Here is a 26,211-nt window from a genome sequence, read left to right as displayed (position 1 = left end):
TTTTTCTTATCAACGTGCTTTTGTCTAACATTTCTGTTTTACAAATGACTGTTAAATGTATCGCTTTTCCTCTTTCTTCCTTCACCTTTCCCCCCCCTCTCTCTCCGTGCTATTTTACTTTTTATCCTCCCCTTTATTTCTTTTTTTAGCCTGCTTCCTTATGTGGGTTAAACTACCATAATGACCCTATTATCTTCAGATGACTTCTTGTTTACATATAAAAAGTCTCTGTTAAACAAAGTGGTTATTGTACTTATCAAGTCTTTGTAGACATAGTGTCATCTCTGTTGTTTGATGTTTGGGTCTCTTGTATATTGTTGTTGTATTTGTTTTTAAATGTCTTTTGTACCTTGTGGCAGTACGTGTTTTTTAATATATATGTATATATCACGTTTGTTTCAGCCCTGACGAAGCTCCTTTCGGGAGCGAAACGCGTTGGCTGTCTTGTGCACCTTGAGAAATAAGAAAATAAAAAGAAAAATTATTTTTGGAATAAACTTCTGGCTCGATTGATTCACTTCAAATTTGGTGCTGCCTCCATTTACTTTTGACTTGCTTGTGGTAATATAAATGCATGGAACTTACTTGGAAATTGCCTTGATGAGAAAGGCATGGTTTGGTCGGTGCAGATGAATTTCTAAAGATTTAGGTACAAATAGCGCCAAAAGGCACAAAGCGCCGACTGAGGCTAATTGGTCACGTTGGACAAGGACAAAAGGCCTAATTACGAGTTTGCTGGTCCATCGGGGACTACTGCATTGGCGGTCTGACCTCTGTATTATGACTACGGCGGTCAGACTAGTAACAGAAACTAATCCTGCCTGGTACATGTGTAGAGTTACAACATAGAGTCATATGTGGCTTGAGTTAGATTGTTGCACACTTACCCACATTTGATTTACCCAGTGACCTTTTGTCTGGGTTGCCTACCCCCTTGGAGCCATTCTCCTCTGGATCATTTTTCACCCTGAAGAAGGTTGGTAGTGAGGTCTTGACCGAAATGCACGTAGGCGCCCACGTTGAGATCGGTCAGACCAGGACCATTCTAGAGTCAACAATTTAATATATATAGAATGTATATATTCAATCTAAGGTTACATCACTGAGTTACTCCTTACTTCCTGGTCTACTGAAAATGTTATTGTATTGTTTTAATTGAAGGATGTCATTATTTTGTTTAAATGATTGAAGTATGGGCATAGTTGGGTATGCCTGCTTTGAGAATATGTGAGTTTGATTGAGACATCTTGGGGGTGTTTGCTGCTTTTGGGTATCAGGGTTTTTGTGCTTTAAATTATCTTTAGTATGTGTTTATTGTGTGTGATTTATAGCTTATTCTATGTAACTGATTTCAGAAATCCATATTATTATATTGTACTAAAAAATGAGTAAATGAAAAATAATAAAATTGAAAGTTCTCAACTTTATGAGAAAGACTATACAAAAAGACTTGTTAACATTTCTGTGTTTGTGATCTAATGCGCAACATTCCTGTGCACCTTATTGTATGACTCTATGTTGTAATGATACACATTTACAAGACAGGCTTTGTTTCTGTTACTTGTTTAATTTTCTCCTAGTCCTGCTGGTTTATCATTTTTCATGGGCCCTCTTGTTCCAAAATCCCTGGAGGAGGCCTGAGGTCGCAATATGCTTAGCGATGCCACTGTGGCACAACCAAGCATATTAGGAGTTTCCCCCCCACTATCAGCGGCCTCGTGACAGTGCTCACGCCAGGAAATGCTGCCAGTCAGGCACTAAGGGTGCCCTTCAAGGTTCCCTGTTGCCTCTCGGCCTGGGGATACATGCAGGAGGGCAAATGGTGTGGCCCCTGTGTACATGCACCCCCTTTTCTGCTTAGTGTCTGAAGTTCTTCATAAATAATTTACTCTAAGTCAAGCCTGAATGCTCTGTGCCAAGCTGCCAAAAGGGTTGAGCACATGTTCATATGGGGCTTTGCTTGTGCTTCACCCTGGTAAGCATTGTGGTTGCTGCTTGAGTAGGGTTTCACCCTTGCTCCCAAACAGTATCTCAGTTTCTTACAATCCTTGTACATCATCGACGGCACAACGGAGTTGCATAGAATACAGCAACCAATTATCAATTTAGGTTCATAAGCTTCAAGTCTTTAGTGAATGGATGATCAAGACACACAATTGCACTGCCTACTAGACATCATACACACATTGATACGGAATATCCAGATGCCCAAGCCTGTTCATTGGTCACAGTTTTTTTGATGTAGAGACTACATTTTAACACTACCTCTTTCAATTCCTTGTTGCTTTTGGCTTCCTATGCATTTTAATTGGCATTTGGGACAGATAACGATAGTTATTTCAAAAAGCTGTAAAATGGAAAAGAGTCTCGTGACAACAAAAAAATCAAAAAAAGTATATATTTTAAATTCTGTCTTTACATTTCAGGATCAGACACAATGGCTTGACATTATGCATGTCAGAGACTTTTCAGGTTTTGTTATAGGTCAAAAATGACAATGATATAGTGAATGGACAACACAAAGTATTAGTACAGGGGTGTCTGGGAAACATTCCTATAAGCTCGTATATCAAATTAAAAAGCAGGCGTTCACAGGGTGTGTGTATATATTTGATGCATTTATTTTGATGGTGGTGGGAAAAAAACCTATTTTATTACTGGCATCTACAAACGTGAGGGGTTAGAAGACCAGTTTATCTGATTCTTTAATGTCATGTTCACTCAATATTTGCGAAGGCTGCTTTAGGTTCCCTGTCAGGCTCTTTGACCGTTCCTTGGGAGTTTTCTAATCGATCATACGTGCCCTCCATACAAATGTTTTTCTGAATATTTTGAGACTTAAATATGCAACATTTCTTTGTCTCACTTCACCTCAATTTCCTTGATTTTTCTCTTTTCTCTACAAAGTGCACCTCACTAACCATTAAAAACTGCATCTTCAGTTCCTTTATACTGCTGTTTTTACGCCCATCTGTGAAGGAACGTAGACAGCTACAATTGTGATCATTACAGAGTATTTTACACACATGGCTACACGCATGTTTCTGCAGCAATGACTGCTGCCCTAGGCCCTACAATGACATACAGAAAGCACCCAAATATAAAAGGGTAAGCATCTCTTTTGTGTCTTTGAGGGTAAAGTGAGGTAAACCAGACAGCACAATCATCTGTCACCACTAGCACTTAAATAGACGTGATAATAAGAATCCAATTCTAACAAAAATGAATAAATTTACAAAGCAGAAGCAGTCATCTCTCAGAGGGTGGTTGCAAAAACCGATTATGTGTTACATCTTACATGGAGTTGGTATTTTATAGCAACCAATTCCTAATCTGTTTATTGAGTAGCGAGGTAAAGGAAGGCCAAGCCCTCTGACCATGCTAAGCTCACACACTGTATCATCATCAATCAATCATAAAATCATTGCATTTGTAAAGCGCACTACTCACCAGTGAGGGTCTCAAGGCGCTGGGGGAGTGGGGGGATGCTGCTACTGCTCGAATAGCCAGGTCTTGAGTAGCCATGGATAGTTTCTCTAACGAAGTGCAGTGAAGGACGGTTGTCAAGCAAATCACTAAGGGTTGCAGTCTTATTCGTGTTCAGTGGGAAGTTTACCAGTACCAGTAGCAGCAGCGGTCCGTGCAGGTAAGTGCAGTGGGCAGGGAGTCAACAGACTACCAAATAGGGAAAATTAAATAAATAAATGATTCCTGTTCCGTCGTCTGTCACCAACCCTCCGCCTCGCCCCCCCTACCACGCTTACCTGCATGGACCGCTGCTGAACAGCAGTTTGTTTTTATATAGTATGCTTTCAAGTCTTTCAGTAGGGGAAGCACTAATGTGTGCGGTACGGCTTGAAGACGGGGTAAGCATCAATCTGAAAAGTCAAGGGCAAGAATAAGGAGTTGGATAATGGAGAAAGGATATGAGTAATGCAGGACATCCTCATCATCATCTTCATCCAAATCCTTATATATGAATAAGGATAAGTGTAAACCAACATATACTTTCTGAAAAGACTACAGAAGTAAGTTAGTAATGTATAGTGCTACAACTGAAAAACAGAAGCACAGATAAGAGCACCCTGGAAGCAATCTCTGCCGCCAACCATCAACCACCTCAAAACGATAGTGAGAAATTGAAGTTTCAAGTTGCCTTACCTAATACAGCAGGTGTTTAACATGAGGTTTAAAATCTAGAAATAAAAAGAGCAGACACCTTCAAAGGAGATCATATATGGGTAAGGTGCTTCAAATAAAATAGAAAGATAGCAGGGACATGACAAATGGTATAAAAACACACAGAACAGAAAAATAGGATTAATCAAATGAGACCACAAATTAAATGTCCTGCAGACACAATTGAAAATATGTTTTTATAAAAATTGAATTTGCAGTGAGGGGAAAGAGTGGAAATGTCAATTAAATGAAAGTTTGATGCAGCTACTCTAAAAATTCACTAGGATAAAATCTAAAGTTGTGAGAGGAACACCATAACTGATTTATTGTAAATAACGGGCTTTATATTTTTCTTCCAACCTATTTGGGCCACACCAAATGTTCTCCTTCAAAAAGTAGGAAATCTATTCCCTTAGGTTTCCTTTTGAATTTGGTGTAGATTTCTAATGTTTTAGGAATATACAAAGGCTGCCTGGTGTTCTCCTGGAAATTTGCAACAATGGAAGGTACCAGGAGCTCTTTTATTTCTCAAAATGTATTCATGCCCATTTCGCACTGGATTAATAATTTGCAAACTTGCATTCAACTTTTTCCTCAATGACAAACTCTTTCCAGGGGGTGTTCCTCTCTATTTCCCACCCTAGAAAATCACTTGCTTCGGCCTTTAAGAGCAGTAGTTTTACATTTATTTTCATGATGGGAGTCAACCTGAAAAATGTTTATGGATACATACAAAGTGTTTATAGGTTGTGCTTGCATTTTATAGGGCCCTGCCTACTCTAAAATCAATTTTTCCACATATAACAAAATACATCATTTTCTAGCAAACCAACCCAGTTTGTTGTTTGGTTTTGGTGCATTAAGAATTTGTACATCATGACACTACGAATCAGTGCCACACTGTGTGTGCTTTTCCCTTACACATGTATGGTAAATTAATAACTCACAATTGGCACAATTAAGTTTCCAGACAGGCTATGGTCAGTTTATGCAGCAAATGTATGGGATGTTGAAGTTAAATGCCATATATGGGCTGTGCTGTATATTTATACTATCCACATCTATGGCTAATATGCATGGCAGAGGACACAACAGTGCTTTAAGACATTAGTTTTGTCACTTTCATACATTATCTATGTCACCACTAAGGCCCCAATTATTAGTTTCCAGGGTATCTTGACCACAAATTATGCAAATATTGTCGTATTCCTTAATTGGAGGGTGTGATAAAACGGGCATACCCTTTTATATTTCATCGGGTTACACCAACCAGAATTTAACAGAGGAAAATTCCTTGTAGTTACTGGAACATGTAGACTTTGATGCAGGAGGCACCAAAATCAGCATGCTATAAACCAAAAATGTGTAATAGGTGTGATTTATAGCACTCTTCTCCAAGTTGCTTATGATGAAGACCTAACTGTATCTTGCAGACAAGCTAGGCTGTGTGCCTAATGTGCAAAAGTGGGACATACAAAATATTAGGCAAACGTTTGTCCCAATCATGAAAAGTTGCCACAAACTATATCACAGATTAGGATAAACTACATTTTCAATTACTCACTCTAGAAAAAATATAAATTATATTTAACGTTTTTTTTCCACTTTTAATCAACAATTTAATTTAAAGCCAAAAGTAGATTTTGGATCAACATTATGAAAAGGTTCCAATTAAAAAGGTACTTTGTGATGTACTAAATGGATTAAAATCACTTTGCGAGGCAGTCCCACTCAAGTGACTTTAGTTAACATCCCAGAAAGTTGCGAATGACTGCCATTTTGGGGCAATGTAGCTACCTCTGAGAGAGCAGGAAGGCTAAAGGGATGTAAATGGAGTGTAAACAGTGACTACTTAGAAGAGATGGGTTACCTGGGAGGGACAGCAACATAAACAGATGGTAACTTAAAGAACTGCCAAAACAGTCCTCCATTTGGAGCAGAATAAAATCATAACTTGACCCACTCACACATTTGTCTGTGTCCAGACAATTAGTGAAAACTAATTGTAGCAGTAGAACCGGGAAGATTCCCTTATTTCTATGTGTGTGTCTGAAAGGGAATACCAGACTCCTTCAGAGAGAAGGTGACGGGACGCAATCTGAATGAGAGAATCAGGGAATGTTTAATGTATATGAAGAAAGTAAGTATTTTAACTGGAGTTTGGGATTCCATGAGAAAGCTATCAGAATTAAGTAAAGAGAAATTTGCCAATCACTGACAAGAGCAGTCAATAAGAATGGCACACCCCCACATGCTTCCTCAGAACATTTCTGGTTCTAGAAAAATATATGGAAGAAAAAGAAAATTGAGTTTGACTATTGCGAAGAGAAGACTTAAGGTCTCCTGATTCTTACTCTCACCCAGGGACTGGATCTGCTCTCCAAGGATTATTTGGCTGGCCTTCTAGTGCTGTTTCAGGACACAAAAGGCATAAGGGCTGTCTCCTGAGAAGGAGATCTGGCTGACCAGCTGAGTGGACCTGGTGAGATGCTTGTTTGGATGACATCTGGTACCTAGAAGCCTGTCCAGGGGATATGAAGGCTATAAAAGAGCACAAGAGCGACTTTCCCAGGAATAATAATCTTTTGGGACTTTATTATTATTTTAGCCTACAAAAATTGCGATAATTTGCTGAGGTTACCCCTGGGATGGTGTACAATTGTTTTCCGGCTGCATCTATCTCTGAGCTTTTTGCCATAAAAGAAAAATTCTCAATTGGAAAACCTTTTGAAGGTATCTGCTCTCAGAGAGCACTGCACAACCATGGTGCTCAACCTGACCAACTGCAGAATTTGAAAAGCAAAAAATTTGCAGTGGCAAAGTGACCTCGTTGGCTCCTAATGCCTGTTTCTTCTTGGTCAGTGCTGTTGGTGGTAAAGGGTTCAATGGAGGCTCAGCGATGATGGAGCTGTCTGTAAGAGTTCCTCGCCAGTTTCAGCATCTTTATTTCATTGCTGAATGCAGAAAACTCATGCTCAAGATAAATGTTTTGATTGGTGTAACTTGCTATTCCCTCCCAGCGATGGAGCAGGGATTGGGACAGCCGCGGTCGGCAGTAGGAGTTCCTGCAGGGCGGTGACGTGGGGAGGGGGAGGGGAGAATTTGTTTGCGTGCACTGCATCACCAAATGTGATGCAGTGCACGCAAAGAAATTTGTTATATTTATTTATATGTTTACTTACCTGTGAAACTCCGTAATCCATACATTACTACCCCCACCGTGCCCCTCCCCCTCCTCATGTCAACGCCCTGCAGGAACTCCTACTGCCGCCGCGGCTGTCCCTATCCCTGCTCCATCGCTGGGAGTCCCGGTCTACAGTGAGCAATGACACCGATTGGTGCTTTGTGTTTTATTGGTGCCTTTTTCCTTAAATCTAGCATTGGGACAGGAAGCTCTGGATGCAACCAGGTAAGTGGGGCTGGGGCCTGGTTTGGAGTGGTAGCTTTAAGGGCTGGGGCAGGGTTTTAGGCCTCAGGGTGGGGGAAGGGAAAAGGGTAGTTTTAAAAGTAGGGCGGAGGTCAGTTTTAGGGCTCAGTCTGGGTTGGGGTAGTTTTTGGCAGGGGGTAGGATTTTAGGTCTCAGGGTGGGGGAAGGGGTAATTTTAAGGGCAGGACAGGGTCAGTTTTAGGGCTCAGGGCGGAGGGTACGAGTCGTTTCTTGGTCAGGGTAGTTTTAAGGGGTGGGGTGGATTATCAGGTTTTAGGGCGCTGGACAGGCGGGCTAAGATATCCAATTAACCATGCATGTCCCTTTAGCAATAATGCCCTTACAATGAAATTCGTGGTAAAGGCATGTGTGGGAAAGGCATGCGCGATAACGAAGCAGTCGTAGTTGAGACCGCATTGTGGAGGCATGTGTGGTTTAGACATGTGTGGTTGTAACATACAACCATGGCTTTGCTGTCTTTTATTCAAAGTCCATGTCCATAAAGGTAAGCAGTTTTTCTCCTCTGGGTTTTTTGGTCTCTTTTAGTAGTGATGATTATGTAGTATGGAAATCCCTCAGATAATATATGTGGTGTTATTTGTAACAGCCTAACCAAAGAACAATACAGTTAAAAGTAAAAAACGACTGGTCCCAGCCTATAATAATAAGTATATCGTGTGACCGAAACATTGTGCTTAAATATCACTAATAAAAAAAAACAGTGCACTGGAGTCAATAATAGAAACCTATGCACAATGGGATGATATTTTTGTAAACGACATTTGGGACACTAATTTGTGTCACACAATATTTTGTACTAGTGACATTCTGGCATACAACCAGTACCAGCCTTTATTTATTTATTTATTTATTTTAATTATTTATATAGCGCAGCTGATACCTTGCAGGCTTCCTGGCGCTGGAGAATACTTTACTGAAGAAGAGACCGAAGTATGTAAAGGCGGGGAGGTCTAGGGGAAAAGCCAGGTCTTAATGCACTTCCTAAATGGAAGCAGGTGAGGGATCTGGCGTATGTCAATGGGCAGGCTGTTCCACAATTTGGCAGCTGCGACCCTAAAGGATCTACCCCCAGTTCTGGCTTTGTTGTATCTGGGCATCCTTACCAGATAAGCCGAGGAAGATCGCAGATCTCTGGTGGGAGTATACCACAGAAACAGGGCTTGCAGGGGCCTGGGCCCGAGTCCATGCAGAGCCTTGAATACAATGCAAAGGGACTTGAAAGCCACCCGCTGCTTTAGGGGTAGCCAGTGCAGTTCGGCCAGTGCCGCTGTGGCCGAGGACCTTCTCGACCAGCCCAGAGCCAGCTTGGCCGCGGCTGATTGAATTCGTTGCAGCCGGTCCAGTAACGTAGCAGGGGACTCAAGGAGCAGGGCGTTGCAGTAGTCAAGGCGACTCAGAATCGTACACCTGACTACCAACGCCCGGGCTTGTGCAGGGAGAAGTGGCATAATTTTTCGCAGGGAGCGTAGCAAAACCGTGCAGATCCCCACTGTTTTTGCCACCTGGGTTTCCATACTCAGTTTGTTGTTGAGCATGACCCCCAGGTTGCGGACCGAGGAGACAGGTTTAGGTTTCTCCCTTGTCTCAGGAGGCCAGAAGTCATTCGGGAACTGGCGAGGTAAAGTAGTGCCAGCACAAAACAGAACCTCTGTTTTGGAGGCGTTAAATTGAAGGGAGTTCCTATGGAGCCATCCAGCCGTTTCTCTAAGACACTCATGGAAGGAGGTCAGAGAGATAGAGTCTTCTCCTTCCCAGGAGAGAATGAGCTGGGTGTCGTCTGCATAATTAATTGTTTTTAACCCGAATGACTTAATTAATGTGATCAGTGGTTTAAGGTACACATTAAAAAGGATGGGACTAATGGAAGATCCCTGGGGAACTCCCTGTGGCACCGATGCGAAGGCGGATTGGAATGGGGGGAGGGAGACAGCCTGTCTCCTGTCCTGTAGGTAAGAGTGGAACCAAAGTAAAGCTGTGCCTTCCACACCAGCTTCCCTGAGTCTCAGCAGCAGCGTCCTATGGTTGACCGTGTCGAATGCGGCAGACAGGTCCAGCAGTATTAGTACTACTGGCTGGCCCCTGTCTGCACGCATGCGAAGATCCTCCATGGCTGTTAAAACCGCGGTTTCGGTGCCGTGGGCAGGGCGGAAACCGAACTGGAGATCGTCTAGAAGGTTGTTCTGCTCAAGATGAATGGAAAGGCAGGAACTGACCCATCGTTCCACTACCTTCACAGGGAAAGGCAGTAGGGAGATGGGTCGATAGTTAGAGAGACAATCTGGGCTCAGATGGGGTTTCTTCAAGAGCGGAGTGACAAGCGCCTGTTTCCATGGGGTTGGAACGTAGCCACATTGTAGAGACTGGTTGCATATTTGGCGCAAGATGCCAAAAAGTTCTGTTCCAGAGCTTTTCCAAATTTTTGGAGGCAGAGGGTCGAGCGGGGAACCCGAGGTGATTCCGAGTGCCAGATTTTCAAACTCGGGTTCAGAGATCTTAGAAAATTCTCGCAGTCTAGCCGTAGAGCCGGAGGAACGAAGTGACAAGTCATAAGGGCCAGTGCTGGCTCCCTGAGTGTTGGCATCTCCCAGTAATGGGGGGGACTTCAAGTTTTGAATAATGATATTGATTTTATTAATGAAAAAAGTTGCCAGATTATCGCAAAGGGCTTGGGTGGGAGGCTGCGTCGACGTGGCACAGTCTGGGTGAGTTAGATTTCTAAGTATTTGAAAAATACTTTTTGAGCTGTTGGTGGCGTTGGTGATAGTAGAACAGTAGTAATTAGCCTTTTCTTGGACAATGGCAGTTTTATACACCCGAAGGTTGTCTTTCCAGAGAGTTTTATTGGAGTCAAGATAACCTTGCCTCCATTTTCTCTCTGATTGTCTGCAGGCCAGCTTAAGGGCTCTCAGTGAGTCGTTAAACCAAGGGGCGGCTGCTCTTCTCCTTGGTTTACATTTTTTCAGAGGGACGAGACGTTCTGAGGTATTGGTGATCTTAGTGCAGAAGGACATATAGTTGTCCTCCACCGACCGGGCGGTGGAGAAGCTGTCTTCCACCTCGAATACGGGGCCGGCCAGTCTCCGTTTATCTAAGGCTTTCCAATCTCTATACAGATGGTCAGGTGCGGCACTGAGTGACGGTTTGTTGGCTCTGCCGCTGGCTATGTGAAATTTGATAAGCGCATGGTCGGTCCAGCACATAGGCAGGATGTCGCTCAGGAAAACTAACTGGGGGGAGGAAAAAATTAGGTCGAGCTGATTTCCAGCCGAGTGTGTGGGTTTCCTGACCAGTTGAGAGAGTCCCATGCCTTCGCAGGAGAGTAAGAGATTGTTTAGAGCAGAGTCCAGACTGCCATTGGGCCAGAGGTTAAAATCACCCAGAACAATCAACTTGTTGTGGGAAGTGGCCATATTGGTAAGAGTCATAAGGAGCGACTGCTGCTGTGCGGAATTAAAAGCTCCCGGCGGGCGGTAACATATTACAGCCGTAAAGGTTATTCCGGAGAGACAGTTGATCAAAAGACCAAGTATTTCCGTACCAGCCACTGGGTCCATGTCAAGTGTTTTTATGGACCAGGAGGCTCTGTAAATTATGCCAACTCCACCACCCCGACCCTTGGGTCTAGGGAGATGCAAGATTTTAAAATCTTGTGGACATGCCCAGTCTAGATCTATATTACAATCGGAGTGGGTCCAGGTCTCAGTCATGAACAATACGTCAAGGTGGTGATTCTCAATAAGCTGAGAGATTTCATTGGCGTGTTTAGGCAGTGACCTGACATTCAGCAGGCCGCCCATCAATAGACCTTTACAAGCAAAGTCATATAGAGGAAAGGCAGTGTCTGCGAAAGAAAGTTAGCCTTCATGAGCAAAGTCTCTAAGAAAGAGTAGAGACTCACGTGTCAGATATGGAAGGCTGGTAGTGGGTGAGAGGGCAGGAGCATCGGGGATCGCTGCGATCACTGCCGAGGCGCGGACGAGCGCAGACGAGCTTGCCTTATGCGCGCCTTTGGCGCGCATTCGTCGCGCCCGCTGCGCTCGTCCGCTGCGCTTCCGACAAAGGCTCATGATTTATAGACGGTGTCGGTGCGTGGGGGGGAGGGCGTGGCCAGGCGCGGTGGGCGTGTCTGGCGGCAACCAGGAATGGCGTCAGGACGCGATGTGCTCTACGAGCGAAGCGACAAGCTGTCTGCCGCTGAGCTGAAGCACAGTTAGGGCCAAGGTATTTACACAGTGCAAAAGGTCTTAAAATCACACAATATACACAAAGATAAAATTTTAAAAGCAAGCAACTACCGGCTTCCGCCTCAGTAGTATTCAAGTTGTCAATGAGCGCTGGCGCTTTGGCGCGTAATTTATACCAATTGGGCGGGGGGGCGTGGCCAGGCGCGGTGGGCGTGTCTGGCGGCGACCAGGAATGGCGTCAGGACGCGATGTGCTCTACGAGCGAAGCGACAAGCTGTCTGCCGCTGAGCTGAAGCACAGTTAGGGCCAAGGTATTTACACAGTGCAAAAGGTCTTAAAATCACACAATATACACAAAGATAAAATTTTAAAAGCAAGCGACTACCGGCTTCCGCCTCAGTAGTATTCAAGTTGTCAATGAGCGCTGGCGCTTTGGCGCGTAATTTATACCAATTGGGCGGGGGGGGGGCGTGGCCAGGCGCGGTGGGCGTGTCTGGCGGCGACCAGGAATGGCGTCAGGACGCGATGTGCTCTACGAGCGAAGCGACAAGCTGTCTGCCGCTGAGCTGAAGCACAGTTAGGGCCAAGGTATTTACACAGTGCAAAAGGTCTTAAAATCACACAAAATACACAAAGATAAAATTTTAAAAGCAAGCGACTACCGGCTTCCGCCTCAGTAGTATTCAAGTTGTCAATGAGCGCTGGCGCTTTGGCGCGTAATTTATACCAATTGGGCGGGGGGGCGTGGCCAGGCGCGGTGGGCGTGTCTGGCGGCGACCAGGAATGGCGTCAGGACGCGATGTGCTCTACGAGCGAAGCGACAAGCTGTCTGCCGCTGAGCTGAAGCACAGTTAGGGCCAAGGTATTTACACAGTGCAAAAGGTCTTAAAATCACACAATATACACAAAGATAATATTTTAAAAGCAAGCGACTACCGGCTTCCGCCTCAGTAGTATTCAAGTTGTCAATGAGCGCTGGCGCTTTGGCGCGTAATTTATACCAATTGGGCGGGGGGGGGCGTGGCCAGGCGCGGTGGGCGTGTCTGGCGGCGACCAGGAATGGCGTCAGGACGCGATGTGCTCTACGAGCGAAGCGACAAGCTGTCTGCCGCTGAGCTGAAGCACAGTTAGGGCCAAGGTATTTACACAGTGCAAAAGGTCTTAAAATCACACAATATACACAAAGATAAAATTTTAAAAGCAAGCGACTACCGGCTTCCGCCTCAGTAGTAATTCAAGTTGTCAATGCCTAACCAGCCTAACCAAAGAACAATACAGTTAAAAGTAAAAAACGACAGGTCCCAGCCTATAATAATAAGTAGATCGTGTGACCGAAACATTGTGCTTAAATATCACTAATAAAAAAAAACTGTGCACTGGAGTCAATAATAGAAACCTATGCCCAATGGGATGATATTTTTGTAAACGACATTTGGGACACTAATTTGTGTCACACAATATTTTGTACTAGTGACATTCTGGCATGCAGCCAGTACCAAACAAGTTTTGTTGAAATGTCAAGACTTTACTGAGAAAAATACTTTAAACATTCTATTAAACATAAGATAAATAAAAGACTGCCTTTATAACTAAAACTACATTGATAAAAAGTTAGAAATGAAAAGAAAATGAGTTAATGATAGAATAGTATCTTTATCATATGTTTTCATCAGGAAAAAGTGGTGCTCCTAAATTGTTCACTCAAGAGAAATGAGTTAAATACACAACCTTGAAGGGCGTGGGGACTCTAATGTGATGATCACTACTTCTCTGATGGTGATGATTCACTATAGTTACAATTATGTTGAATATCGCACAGACCGTTTACATGAAGAGTCGAGGGCACCCCATACCCACACTATCCTGTATTTTCCATCTCAGAACTTCACAGGCCACTGGCATATTTTTCAAGCACAGGAAAAATCATGTCGCTTCAAAGTGTTATTCTACAACAGCAACAGATTCAATTTACTGCTTCATTCAGCAGAGACAGTCCAAATATCGCAATGAACCAGGTCAGGAAGTTAGGTGTCCAGTTCTGAAGCCATGTCTGGATATAGAGAAATAAGGTAGGGGTAGGAACAGAGCGTTCCACAGTTTCTCTGCCAGGTACTGGAACGTCTTGAGAGAGGCCTATTCTTCTTTTTCTCAAACTGTTATTAAGGTATCAGTGGGCGAAGTGCGGCTGTTTAAAAAGAAGGGAAGTAGTGCACTCTTTGTTTATGTCAAGGAACTAATGTATTAAAAGTCCCCACCATCAATCTTTACATCAATTGTATTCTAAATCGATATATTTCCTGCTCCTATTAGCACCAAAGAATTTCCCACTAGATCCCTGATCTAAAATTGAAGAAGGTGCAAGCAGTAAATGTGCACACAAATGATTTTTTTTTTTTTTACACGTCTGTATTATAAATTAACAGATAAACTCACTCGCTGGATTCTAGCACTCTTATTTACAGCTAGCAACTAGATGATGATGACTATACTGAGTGATAAATGGGGACAATAAAAGTGCAAAAATCATTAGTGCCTCGTATTGTCTTTTTTTTTTTTTTAAATACTCAATTTGGGAATTTGATGCTGAAAAATCAGAGTGTATAATGATTCATTTTTTGAGGCGTTACCTTTACATTTTTACAGGTGATCGGTTTACAAACTGCAGAATAAAACAGGGAGACGTCAGCTACTTTAAATAGGTTTTTGTTGTGCAAAATATATTGATAGAGCAGCCGCAGTTTGCGCACAATTATTATCTGGCAATCAAAGGCTCTGTGGCCAAATTGCACACTTCAGATTTGGGCAATACATTTCATCCAGACCCATGTTTTGTACAGCAATGCTCACCAAGAATTCTGAAATGTTTGGCGGAGTTCCTTTGCTCATCATTGCATTTGAGCTCTCAAGTTTCCAGTTCCATGTGTGAAATGCTCATCCAGCCAATGCATTTTATTTGCGTTATTGCTTTTGTAATCATGGTTTTATTGTGTTTAAACCGAACTACATGTCCCAGGATCCAACGAAAAATACCTGGACTGTTTGAGCTATTCACACATGGAACTGGGGAACCTGATAGATCTGTGTATGTTTTTAAACCAATTAGAACTGTTAGTTAACTACCCTGTGAATCTCAGGTTTGCCAATTAGAGGACGCTGGTGAATGATCTCTAAAGGTTTTTAATCTTAGAAAGATAATGCCAAGTCATTTAATGTAAAAGTCAGCAGTGGCTGTTTGTTATCTGAAAAATTGCTTCTAAATTGTGTAATCGGCTCACTGTTTATCCATGTGTGATTATGTTCCAGGTGGTGTCAGTTTTCCTTAATGCCTGTTTCTTTGTGTGGAGTTATCGGCTACTCTGAGACAACTTAAACCCATTGAATCCCTGCAGACTCCTTCACCAAATGCTTAACGATTTTCATTAAATGCTTCTTTTACATCAAAACCCCAATGACATTTTAAGTGAACTCAAAGAAAAAAATGTCCTGAATATACGATAGCAGACTTTTTTGTTCTTTTTAAGTGTACATAAAACAGTGATGCAATTATTCCAGTGCTGGGATCTTGCATACTCCTGTGGCAAATATTTATCTGCGTTTTGACTGATATTTTTCTACTAGGCTTACCATCTTTGCTTGTTATGGTACTTGCGAAACCTATATATTTTTTCGCAGCTTGGCGACACCCACGCAGATTCTTACAGAAAAACGGCAGCGTCTCTCAGTGGAAGCCACGGAAAGCCAAGGCTCACTTAAGGCTTCCCGCGGCTTCCACTGAGAGACGCTGCCGTTTTTCTGTAAGATTGTATGGAAAAGCTGCATTCAGATACATTAATGACTGAAGCGCCCAACTTAAGTGAGCCAAGGCTTTCCGCGGCTTCCACTGAGAGACGCTGCCGTTTTTCTGTAAGATTGTGCCCATTAAGCACCAACTTTAAAAGCTGCATTCAGATACATTAATGACTGAAGCGCCCAACTTAAGTGATCCATGTTTCAAATATAGACAGCAATTGCTGCAGAGATAATTAATATTTCTCTGTGACAGCATCCCACTGTCATGAGACTGGTTTCTCTGTCAGCTTCAAACAAATTGTCCTGAAGATGGTCTGAAAGACGAAAACAGAACAGACCAAAACGTCGACCACTGCATCTATTTCCAATCAGAAATTCTTTTTCCCCAAGTTGCACATTTTCATTCTTGATATTTGTGACAGTTATGTACTGTTAACACAATTTGATTTTGGCTTGTCTCCAAACTGTTGTTGCTGTAAAAAGTGTTTAATCATTTATTATTGTGTACCCTACTTTTGTTCTTTTACGTGCCAAAATAAGATTGACATTCTAGATTTCACTGTGTCACTTCTATGACCCTGTCTTGCGTCAGAACGCCCCCCGCCTGCTTACATTATACCTTGCGTAGGGATAATGTAGCGCAGGGGTTTACAAAGTGAAGCATCTACCTAGATGCGTCACTTTGTAAATATGGTGCCAGAAGGCACATTTTTTACGCTGCTGGTGCGTCACAAAAAGTGACGCACTGGTGGCGTAAAAGTGGCGCACGGCTTCATAAATGAGGCCCCCAGTTTTTACTTGATGCACATAGGCAGTGGCTCAGGTTGCATACAGAGTCAAGTTTTTCATGCAAGATCTTATCAACGTGTTTCTAAGTAGGTTGTTATGTAGTTGAAGAATCATCCTGGACAAGAAGTGTTCACGTACACCCAGATGTGTATGGAATTTGCTACAGGTGCATTTTGTATCAATGAGTTGAAGTAGTTTGTACCCTCCACTTAAAGTAGAGATACTGTCACAGTCATTCGCATATGTTCAAAGAATTATACGTTTTACAGTGAGGCCTTTCTTGAAATTTATTTTACTGCACGCACAACTGGCAGTTATCTGAAATTGTAAACAGAGCTATTCTGAAGGTGATGTTGTAACCGTGAATCATGTATGCATTTAAAATGCTGTTTCAGTAGCATTACAAATATGCGGACACAATGATGCATAACGTGATTCTGGACTTCACTAAACGTTGCTATAAAAATAAACACTATGTGTGGATATTTTTTGCAATTGCCACAAAGGAAGTCTTTGAAAGTATTCTGAATACGCTAAGCATGCTTATGCTTAGAACATCTGTTATGTAGCAATCCTTTGCTGTCCAAAATGTACCCTGCAGTGCACGCAGTATTAGCAATTAAGGATGGGCCAAAAACGTAAAGGCATCTCATTTTTTAATATACTGAATACATATATGGTTGTTCTGTATTGCATAGGAACATTTGTATAGAAGTTCGCAATTTACATTAAAGCATTTGCTATGGTTTGTAATACAACAGCAATGTGTTATTCACGTGTAAGTCAAGTGGTCCTGATTACGGAGTACAGATTGCAATATCGTGGCCCCTGCATGACATGCTTGAAGTATTACAGTTTCTATTTAGCATTCATAACCTCTTCTTGTAGTCTTAAGTCTTAAGTGGTTTATGCCCCTCCCATCGCATTGTTTTGCTATATTTTGCTTTCAAAGTCATCATGAACCACAACATGGCACTGTGGCATTGTACTTTGGTCTTTTGAATGCGTTTTATGTCAGTTTCTTAATTTTTGCACATGGTTTGCACCTTCATTGATTTTATGCATTTTATGAGATAAATTTCATTTTTTGCAGCAATTCACTATTTGTGAATGATTAGTGCATTGGTGATTCAATTAGCAAGTCGCAAAAGGCAATACACTAATGTGTCTCAGACACCTGTAGCGATTTCCAATGGGGTCACAAATGACCTACCACATTAAAATACATTACATAAACCACAATTTGTGACCCATTGGGAATGGCCTGTAATCACAGGGATGGTGGCCTGCTGGCGTCAGCAGACCATCATGTCTGCGATTGCTCTTAAAATAGAGCATTTTTGTTTTCTGAAATGCCGCCCGTTTTCCATAAAGAAAAATGGGGTGTGTTTAAAAGTAAAAAAATAAAAGTTTCCTTTTCATTTTTTAAGAGTCGGCAATGGTTCGTGGGACCACTGCCTGCTCCTAATAATTGTTGACGCCCACATTCACAAAGGTGACCCCTTCCTGTTGTGAATGGGTTACCACCTTTTTCACAGAGTCAGTAAAATATGAATGTTGTGTGACTGCATTCCAGTCGCAAAACATTCATACATGCCACTGCGACTCGCTATTACGGAGGGATGCCCTTGAAGCTCTCCTTCATAATAGCCACCCGCAAACCCTAGTTTGCGAGTCGGTGGTAGGTTACCGACTCGTAAAATATGATCAGTACACTGCAAAAGCTGATTTTGCGGTCACAAACAGGCCGATTTTCAGTTTGCGACCACTAAAATGGTCATAAATCTGACACATAGAACATTGAAAAATGCAGTACTTATAGCGGCAAACAGGTTTGCTACTGGTTTGGAAATTGCAAAATGTACATACATCTGGCCACATTGGTATTTATTGGTCTTTGAATAAAGGATCGTAAACATACTGGGGCAACATAAAATTATTGTTATGTTATGTTAAGTCAATTCTTTTTAGCCCACTTGTCACTCGAGAGGGTATCCAGGCACTTGGGCAGGTGTGTAGGTCATGTACTTGTGAGCTGTCTGGAAGAGATCCACAGGGTTGGTTGATGAACCAGGTCTTCAGGTTTTTGCAGAAGTCGAGTTGTGAGAACGAGGTACTGGTGTGTTGGGGGAGGCCACTGAATAAATGAATGAACAAAATGAGACTTCTAGAGCACACGGCTACTCCCAGGAGTATCCTGGCGCTGTGCTTTCAGTTGACCGTGAAAAGCAACCACATCAACTACACTTGATGAAATAACCATGCCTTCAGTCTTTTCTTAAACAGGTCACAGAATGCTTCCTAATGTAGCTCCAAAGGGAGTTTATTCAGGCCACCGATCCAAGATAAAAACGCGTCCTTCTGCCCACTCTTATGCGATGGACCTTAGGGATCCTTGCCAGGTGGCCATGGGCTGACCGTAGATTTCTGAAGGGGGCATAGACGCTAAATCTAGCCCTAAGATAGCCTGACCCAGAATGGTTCAGTGCTCTGTGGACTAGCTCTAACATTTTAAAGATAATTCTCTTCTTTATCGGCGCCAGTGTAGTGCATCCAGGTGTAAAGACGTGTGTTCATGGGGGCAGGTTAGGTTGAATAAGGGATGCCATATTTTTGACCCCTTCAACCTTGTTAACGAGATAGTCCTAAGTATAGGGCATTTCCATAGTCCAGTCTTGATGTTATCAGTGATGAATTACTACCTTTCTTGCAGACAGGTAAAAATAGTGTAAGCATCTTTTCAAGGTCCGCAAGAGCCCAAAGCATATTCTGACCACTGTCATGATCTGAGGCTGAAAAGACAAAGCATAACTAATTTTGATGCACAGATTTTTGAGTACTCCACTCTGAGGTCCAGTAGGTGGGGCATCCTTGGGCCACAGCATCTACCAGTCTGGAGGATTAGGGCTAAAGCATAAGATCTCTGTCTTTTCTGCATTGTATTTTAATTGATGTAAGAGCATCCAGTGAAAGACAGGTTTTAATTGACTCTCCCTCACTCTACTCTCCCCTCCCACAGGTAACAACTGTGTGTCATAACTGGGCAAGAGAGGGGGCCCACTCCAACACACCTCCCTATATACTTAAAAAAAGGCAGGCACTATTTTTTTGTATTTGAAGAGATCTAGCAGGAGTCTCATGGGATTGTGGCAAAAACTGCCAATTCATTTTATTTTGGACCCGGCAGGTGTTTCTCTCACAGACCAAAATATCCAAATATCAAAATATTGGTAACCTTAATTTCTCAAAAAATACTTGATGGATTTACATCAAATCACAAAAAGCACAATTTGCAGACCAAGATCCATCTTTCTGCCAAATTTAGTGTACTTCCCTTCAGCAGGTTTTGCGAGAGTGCTCCTTAAAGAAGTTTATGAAAAATGCATGGAAATTTTGCATTTTGGGGCCCCCTGTTTTTTCTTAGCCCTCACTTGATGTATCACCCTGAAACTTCCCATGCTACCCCGAAACTTCCCATGCACAAACTATGCAAAAAGAGCATTGTTTTGGGAAGTTTATGGAGATTAGTCAAACGGAGCAAAAGCGATTAACAACACAAAAAACGCATTAGCAACATAAAAAATGCTGACCTAACTATAACTATCTAGTGGCGACTGCCACTGAGTAATATGTAAAGTGCTCCCAGTCCAGGCAAATTGTGTAGCCCATTACAGTTTTCACAGAATGTGATAATAGTATCCCTCATGGTTTTGTCTGATTTACAATATTCATTATTTGAATATATGTTTTAATTGATTTACATTGAATGCAGCAGTTTACATTTTATACAGAAAGACTATTTTTATGACAAATCTATATTTTTATGTATTTTATCTGTCACTTACAATTAACTCAAAGTAAAAATAAAAATACTTTGAAATCATTGCACATTCATGCACATGCAACTACTGACAAGTGGAAGTGCAAAACATAAAAATATAAACTTTAGGGCCTTTTTATGAGCTGCTGAACCTGTGATTGCGATTCGACCCCTGCCACACTGCGGGACCACCGGCAGTATTACGACTGCAGCAGTCGGACCGCCACAGGACCGCTGCGACTGCCCTGGATCAAGGATCCCATCGGGTTGTGTGATGGAACAAGGCATGCCTCAACAAAGCATTCCTAAACCACACCGTCTTAACCACGACCGCGTCTTTACAATGCATGCCTTTACCACGCAATTTTGTGGTAAAGACATGATTGGTAAAGGGACATGTGTGATAAAGAACACACTCCTGCTCCTCTGCCCTGAGGCTGAAAAGTAGGCCCTCCTGCAGTTTATTTCTGCCACCTCAGCCCTATCAAGTACCCCATCCCCTATCCTGATCCTTAAAACCCGACTCCCTAGGCCCCAAAAAGCTACTTTGACCCTAGCCCCTCTACCTGAGCCCCAAAACCAGCCCTCACCTCCTAAAACCTATCCCCACCTCCCCTGCGACCTGAAAACCGCCCCTATCCTGACCCCTGCCCTGAGCTCTAAAACTCAGTCCCTTAAAAACTTCTCCAACCCCAGGCCCCCTCCCTGGACCTTAAAGCCAGCCCCCACCCCTAAAAGCGACCCCCACTTTAACCCTGCCCCAGTCTAATTACTCCCTCAGCCTAAAAACTGCCCCTTTCCTGTCCCCTTCCCTTGGCCCTAAAACACTGCCCCCTCAAAACTACTCTGCCCCAGCCCCCCTTCCAGGGTCCTAAAACCAGCTCCCACCCCTGTAAACCTCCCCATGCCTGAGCCCAACTGCCCCCTCGGCCTGAAATCTTGCCCTTTCCTGTTCCCTGCCCTGAGCCCTAAAACTCCCAACACCCAACACTGAAAACTACCCCGAATCCACCAGCCCTGAAAACTACCCTTCCAATCCATAAAAACTACCCCCCAAAACCCATCTTACCTCACTGCCTAGCATTCTCGCCTGAACCTTCCTCTTCCTGCTTCCGCTAGCCAGGCAGAAACTAGACCGCACATATGTCTTAGCCACACAGCATGGTTAAGACATAACCATGGGTAAAGAAAGGAAGGTGCAGTCAGTAGTCTGATTGAGATGATCTGCATTAAAGGCTCTTCTATGAGCCATGCAGACCGCTGTAGTCAGACCTCTGCAACACCACCTGCCAAACCAGGATTTGACCCATTTTCTGGTGGGCGGTTGCAGCACGGGTTTCGTGATTCTACAGTGGGCTGTGGAGGACTGCCACCACTGTAGGACCACCAAACTTTTAATAAGGCCCTTAATGTCCAAATGTCATTCTACAGGCAAAGACGGACTTTGTCCGTTCTCCGCTATCTCACTGCATGTAACCATATGCAAGACTGACTATGGCAGCCTCACGTATAGGAATTCCTAGTGGAATCCATAATACTAAAAATGGGATTTACACCCCTCATATACGGTTTGATGCGATTCTCCATATAACAGATACAGGAAACAATAAACAGTACACTAATATAACTGTCAGCTCTTCCCCTTACTGGGTGCCCGGCTGGGCTTCATGTGAGTACCTCTCCTTTTAACTCACTTCCTTGTGGTGCACACCAAACACTCTGACAGTGGATTCTTTATTTGAGGTGTCCCTCCATGTTAGGTCCTGAAGACACCCCCCATTGATGGTGGGGTCGAAATGCCGTCAACAAAATCCTAAAGGGAACCATACACCTGCCCCTGTTATTGTACTAGAAGGCTGTGATTGATTATTGATTATTCATGTTATGGTCGTTTTTGTATTCTTGAAACCTATTTGTATGTCACAATGTGTCACCAATTTTAATATGTAGGTTCTAGGTTCACTTGGGACACCATTCATCCATTTTTGATTAATTTGAAAAATGAATATATATATATATACAGTCTATATTAAGAAATGTGTTGTTGTATATGGTTTCTTGTCTCTCTCTGACATCTGTTTACCCATGAATATTGCCATTGTGCTATTTGTATCAAACGTAATTTACCCACTCCGAACTCCAACATAGATACTTATGGCCGTTAGAGCTTTGACTACTCGACTCTGCTCCCTTTTATTTCATCACTTTGCAATATGAAAAAGTAAAGTGTTAATACGACAATACCTAGTGGATTGCTAGGGAATGCTAACATTGAAAAAAACGACTGTTATATTAATGCTGGCAGCAAACCAATAAATAAAGCTGTTCCATTTACTTTTTTTTATCAAAGATTGTATATGGTCTTGATTCTTAACACAACAACTATGAATATTTGATCTTTTGATACTAAGATTCGAGTCATCACTAGATCAATAGGTGACTACAGAGAACCCCAATAATAATCATATCACGGGTGTGAAGAATACAGCTTTTTTCTTCTGGGTGCTACGCCATTCCAAGCGTGAGACGACTTTTCTTAGGTTTCCATACAATTAGATAAACTGCACATTTTTTGTCCTGAAAAAGGTGAATATCTATCAAACTTTCCCCAAACGCCGCATAGACAGTGTGTATTTTTCATCTTGTTTTATCACTGGTTTCTCCATAATGTGGATAAAGACAATGAAATTGACCTATCAATGAAATTATTGCTTGATGTAAGTTGGTTATTCAATGTATTTGCACTTTAAGAATTTTTTTTTTAAAGAACAGTTTTTAAATAAAATATGACATTTAATTATTTGTTTGATATTTATTGAGTTTTATTGCAACACAATACAGCAGTTTGCAAGTGAAAGGGTTTTTTAAGGTAAATATTTTGTTTTTGTAGTAATGTACTTTTGACATTTTTCTTGGAGCAGGTACCTATAGTGAATGATCCTGATTCCTGGTTGGGCTGCATAATTTATTATTCTTTTACTCACTTTTTGCTCACTTTCTGGTTTATTGGAAGGGGATTTCTTCTTTCTTTTTTTTTTATCAAACACTACATACATTGCCAACAGGAACCACTGTTTCTTGTTATATAATTTACAAAATCTCCAAACAGCATCATAAATCTATCAATTTCAATTTTAAGTATGAGATCTTTCTGTAATAGCTTCTTGCACATCTAAAATAACTAATAGCATACAGTTAAAAAACCTTCAATGCCTACCAAAAAGTTACTATTTTAAAATTAGAGTGGTATTAAATGATAATTGACAATATTATAAAAGGTAGGTAATAGCGCCCGTTTTATATATAAAGAGACGCGCCTTCCGCTATTCCTTTCAGTGTGGTGCGCACTCCCGAGTTTCGCGCATTCCCAGGAGGCACGCGGCATTGTGAGCATCAGATTAAAGTGCGTGTCAGGTGAGCAGTTCATTTCTGGTCACAAGAGACGACGTTCGGCTCAAACTCATTGAAATAATTTACTGGGATACAGCAAAATGACAATGCGTTCACAGGAGCTGCAGGGAAATAGGCCAGCTCTGTTCATCATCCTAAACATAACACAGACAGCTCAGAAATTGAAGATAAGAGTGATATCCGTAGCATTCTGCAGTGTGTGATGACACAAACCAATTTAAATGCACGCGCGCCCGCCCCCTCAGCGTAACAATAGCCGCTCGCGCGCAGGCCTCAGTCTGAAAACTCATGTACCGTAAATATGTGTATATCATAAACAGATTCCGCTCTGGTCGGCTACAAAATCTATCACAACCAGTGTTGCCCCATAACCAGGATATTGAGCATATCATTTCCAGAATATTCTATCGCCTCTTAAAGGTTCAACACCACATCAAGGGGCATGCATGCCGCCAATTGAGAATCTTATGATATTCTCGCAAAATACTATAATTTACGGAAGGGCACTCGTGTTTTGCTCAAGTCAGCAAAATGGAAAATTCTGACATACGGTTGCAGATTATCACATTTGTCAAAGGATTCCTCTCTGGTGTTGGAACGGTTTCATAACAGTGCTTAGCTAGGAGAGACTTTGAAGGCTTCATCTGTCAATAAATGCAATTTTGCTTTGTCAGGCAATTGTTACTTACTCCCGTCTTTTCATCAAAGATTTTGATGCCGCCAAAGGAGATTGTTAAAAAGACTTTCTGCTTGTGTTCTCCTTTTGAGCGCGACGCAGCAATTCCCTGTCGAGAAAAACAAAGTTTAAAAACAATTTTGGGCGCAATGTTCTTCATCTCAAACTGCAATGCCTGCTACACAGTGAATCGCGCAAGAAAACATTGTCCACACCTTCTTTTAGGAGCAAGAAAGGCCACTTTTATTTTAGGACAGGTGCATCATAAATATCATAAACACATTCATTATTTATTTATTATTATTTATTTATTATTTACATAATTCAACTCTACAGTGAGCCTACGAAACCTAAATCCCAAAACCCCGAACAAACTCCTGCCTACTAACCCTAGCCTACCCAACGCTACCCTTCAGGATGGCCAAACCGCTCCAGGCTGCCCACCCCCACTAACAAAAACCCGCCTACAAAAGAACAAAGGCACCCATCCTAACAGTGGCAAACCTACCTAAACTAAACAGTGCCTAGAGCACCGCAAAATAACAAACCCAGAAATAAATAAAGAAAAAGAAAAAAAGAGGGAGGGTGGGTGGGGCAAAACAACCTCCCTTCACGCCTCCCGCCACGCAGTTACTAACCGCCCGCCTGACTTCCCCTTTTCATCCCTCTGCTAATCAGCCCCCACCTGTTAATGTTCCTCGCGCGAACCTGCCCAGGGAGAGACCGGCTCGCGCCTGGCTCTCCCTGGGTCCCCCCATGAAAACTTGACTCCCGACGGCACGATGGTAGTGTATTCATGCAACTGGGTGGAAAACAATGGAGATCTGTGCTTTTGTGACAAATCAGACTACAATGAACTATAAGTAGTGAATGCAATTAAATAGGCCTGATTCTTAATTGATTTTGAAACACTAATTATCAAGTTTAAGTCACAGTCCTGCTTTAAAGAATTAGGAAGAAAGGACTTAAAAAATTATTTATATTGCAAGGAGAGCAAACAAAAGAACAGTAACCGTAAGCATTGCACAATGCAGCAGCAAGACACACTTGGACAAATTCGGATTCCCTTCAGTCTCTGAAGGCCTCTGATCCCACACCTAATCAAATCACAAGGTAGTATTTTGGTCTGCCCACCATAGATCTACAGGGCTAAAACCAGTATTGTAAATAGGGGCACAATGCCTACATTGGTGATCGTTCCATTTCTCCCTTATTTTGGCCTCTTTTTGGGGACAGCCTCTGCTTTTGTACACCACTCTCCGCCAACATGCACCAGTCAATGTTCCGTTTCCACTCACTCAATTGTGAAGCTAGCTCTGCTCTCCACATATGTGCAATATTGCGCTAGGCCACCATCATCCCCAATGTCATCTGGATCTGACCCATACAAGCAAGGTCAGTCGCCTCCCAAACATTCAGGAGACATCACTTTGTAGAGGCCTCAATATTCCCCCATCCACTTAGAGAAGGCAAGCAATGCATGACTCCCAGTAGTGATGAATTACTGGGCAGCTCCATAACATATGAAAGAACATGTCCTTTACGCCGCAGTTCCTGTGACACAATGCAGTTGGAGCCCTGCCCATCTTTCACCATGGTAGTATAAGCATAATAGCATCTGTGTAGGATTTTCAACTGGACAAGGCCGAACCTAGATCGTATTGCAACCTCACGGTGGGATGTCAAGGCCTCCGGCCACTAGTCATCCTCCAGGCCCTCCAGATCTCGCTCCCATTGCTCCCCCAACCTAATCATGTGTCAGGTACGTTATTAATCAGTTTACGGTAAGTCAGGGAGATCACTTTTTTTTGGGCATGTGTATGGTGAATGGCAGCGACTTACGTTTGAGGATTCCCACCACTCTGGAGCACATGATTTGGCCTCTGTGGGCCACCAGTTTGTATCAGAAAAGCAA

The 26,211-nt window shown here is 42.6% G+C and overlaps 1 protein-coding gene across 7 annotated transcripts in view; it reads right to left on the bottom strand.

Annotated features, from left to right (window-relative positions):
• The window catches only part of DAB1 (DAB adaptor protein 1), a 964,054-nt gene that overhangs the window by 306,236 nt on the left and 631,607 nt on the right, over positions 1-26,211 (bottom strand). For all 7 annotated transcript variants that reach the window (XM_078670000.1, XM_078670038.1, XM_078670055.1 and 4 more), the window contains exon 4: positions 24,310-24,405. In XM_078670000.1, coding sequence (XP_078526126.1) covers positions 24,310-24,405 — 96 coding nt within the window. The remainder of the gene's footprint in view (positions 1-24,309; positions 24,406-26,211) is intronic.

Source organism: Lissotriton helveticus, chromosome 1_2 (assembly GCF_964261635.1).
Source record: "Lissotriton helveticus chromosome 1_2, aLisHel1.1, whole genome shotgun sequence".
In the NCBI taxonomy this organism is placed as follows: domain Eukaryota; kingdom Metazoa; phylum Chordata; class Amphibia; order Caudata; family Salamandridae; genus Lissotriton; species Lissotriton helveticus.
This window is presented reverse-complemented; position numbering and strand designations above follow the sequence as displayed.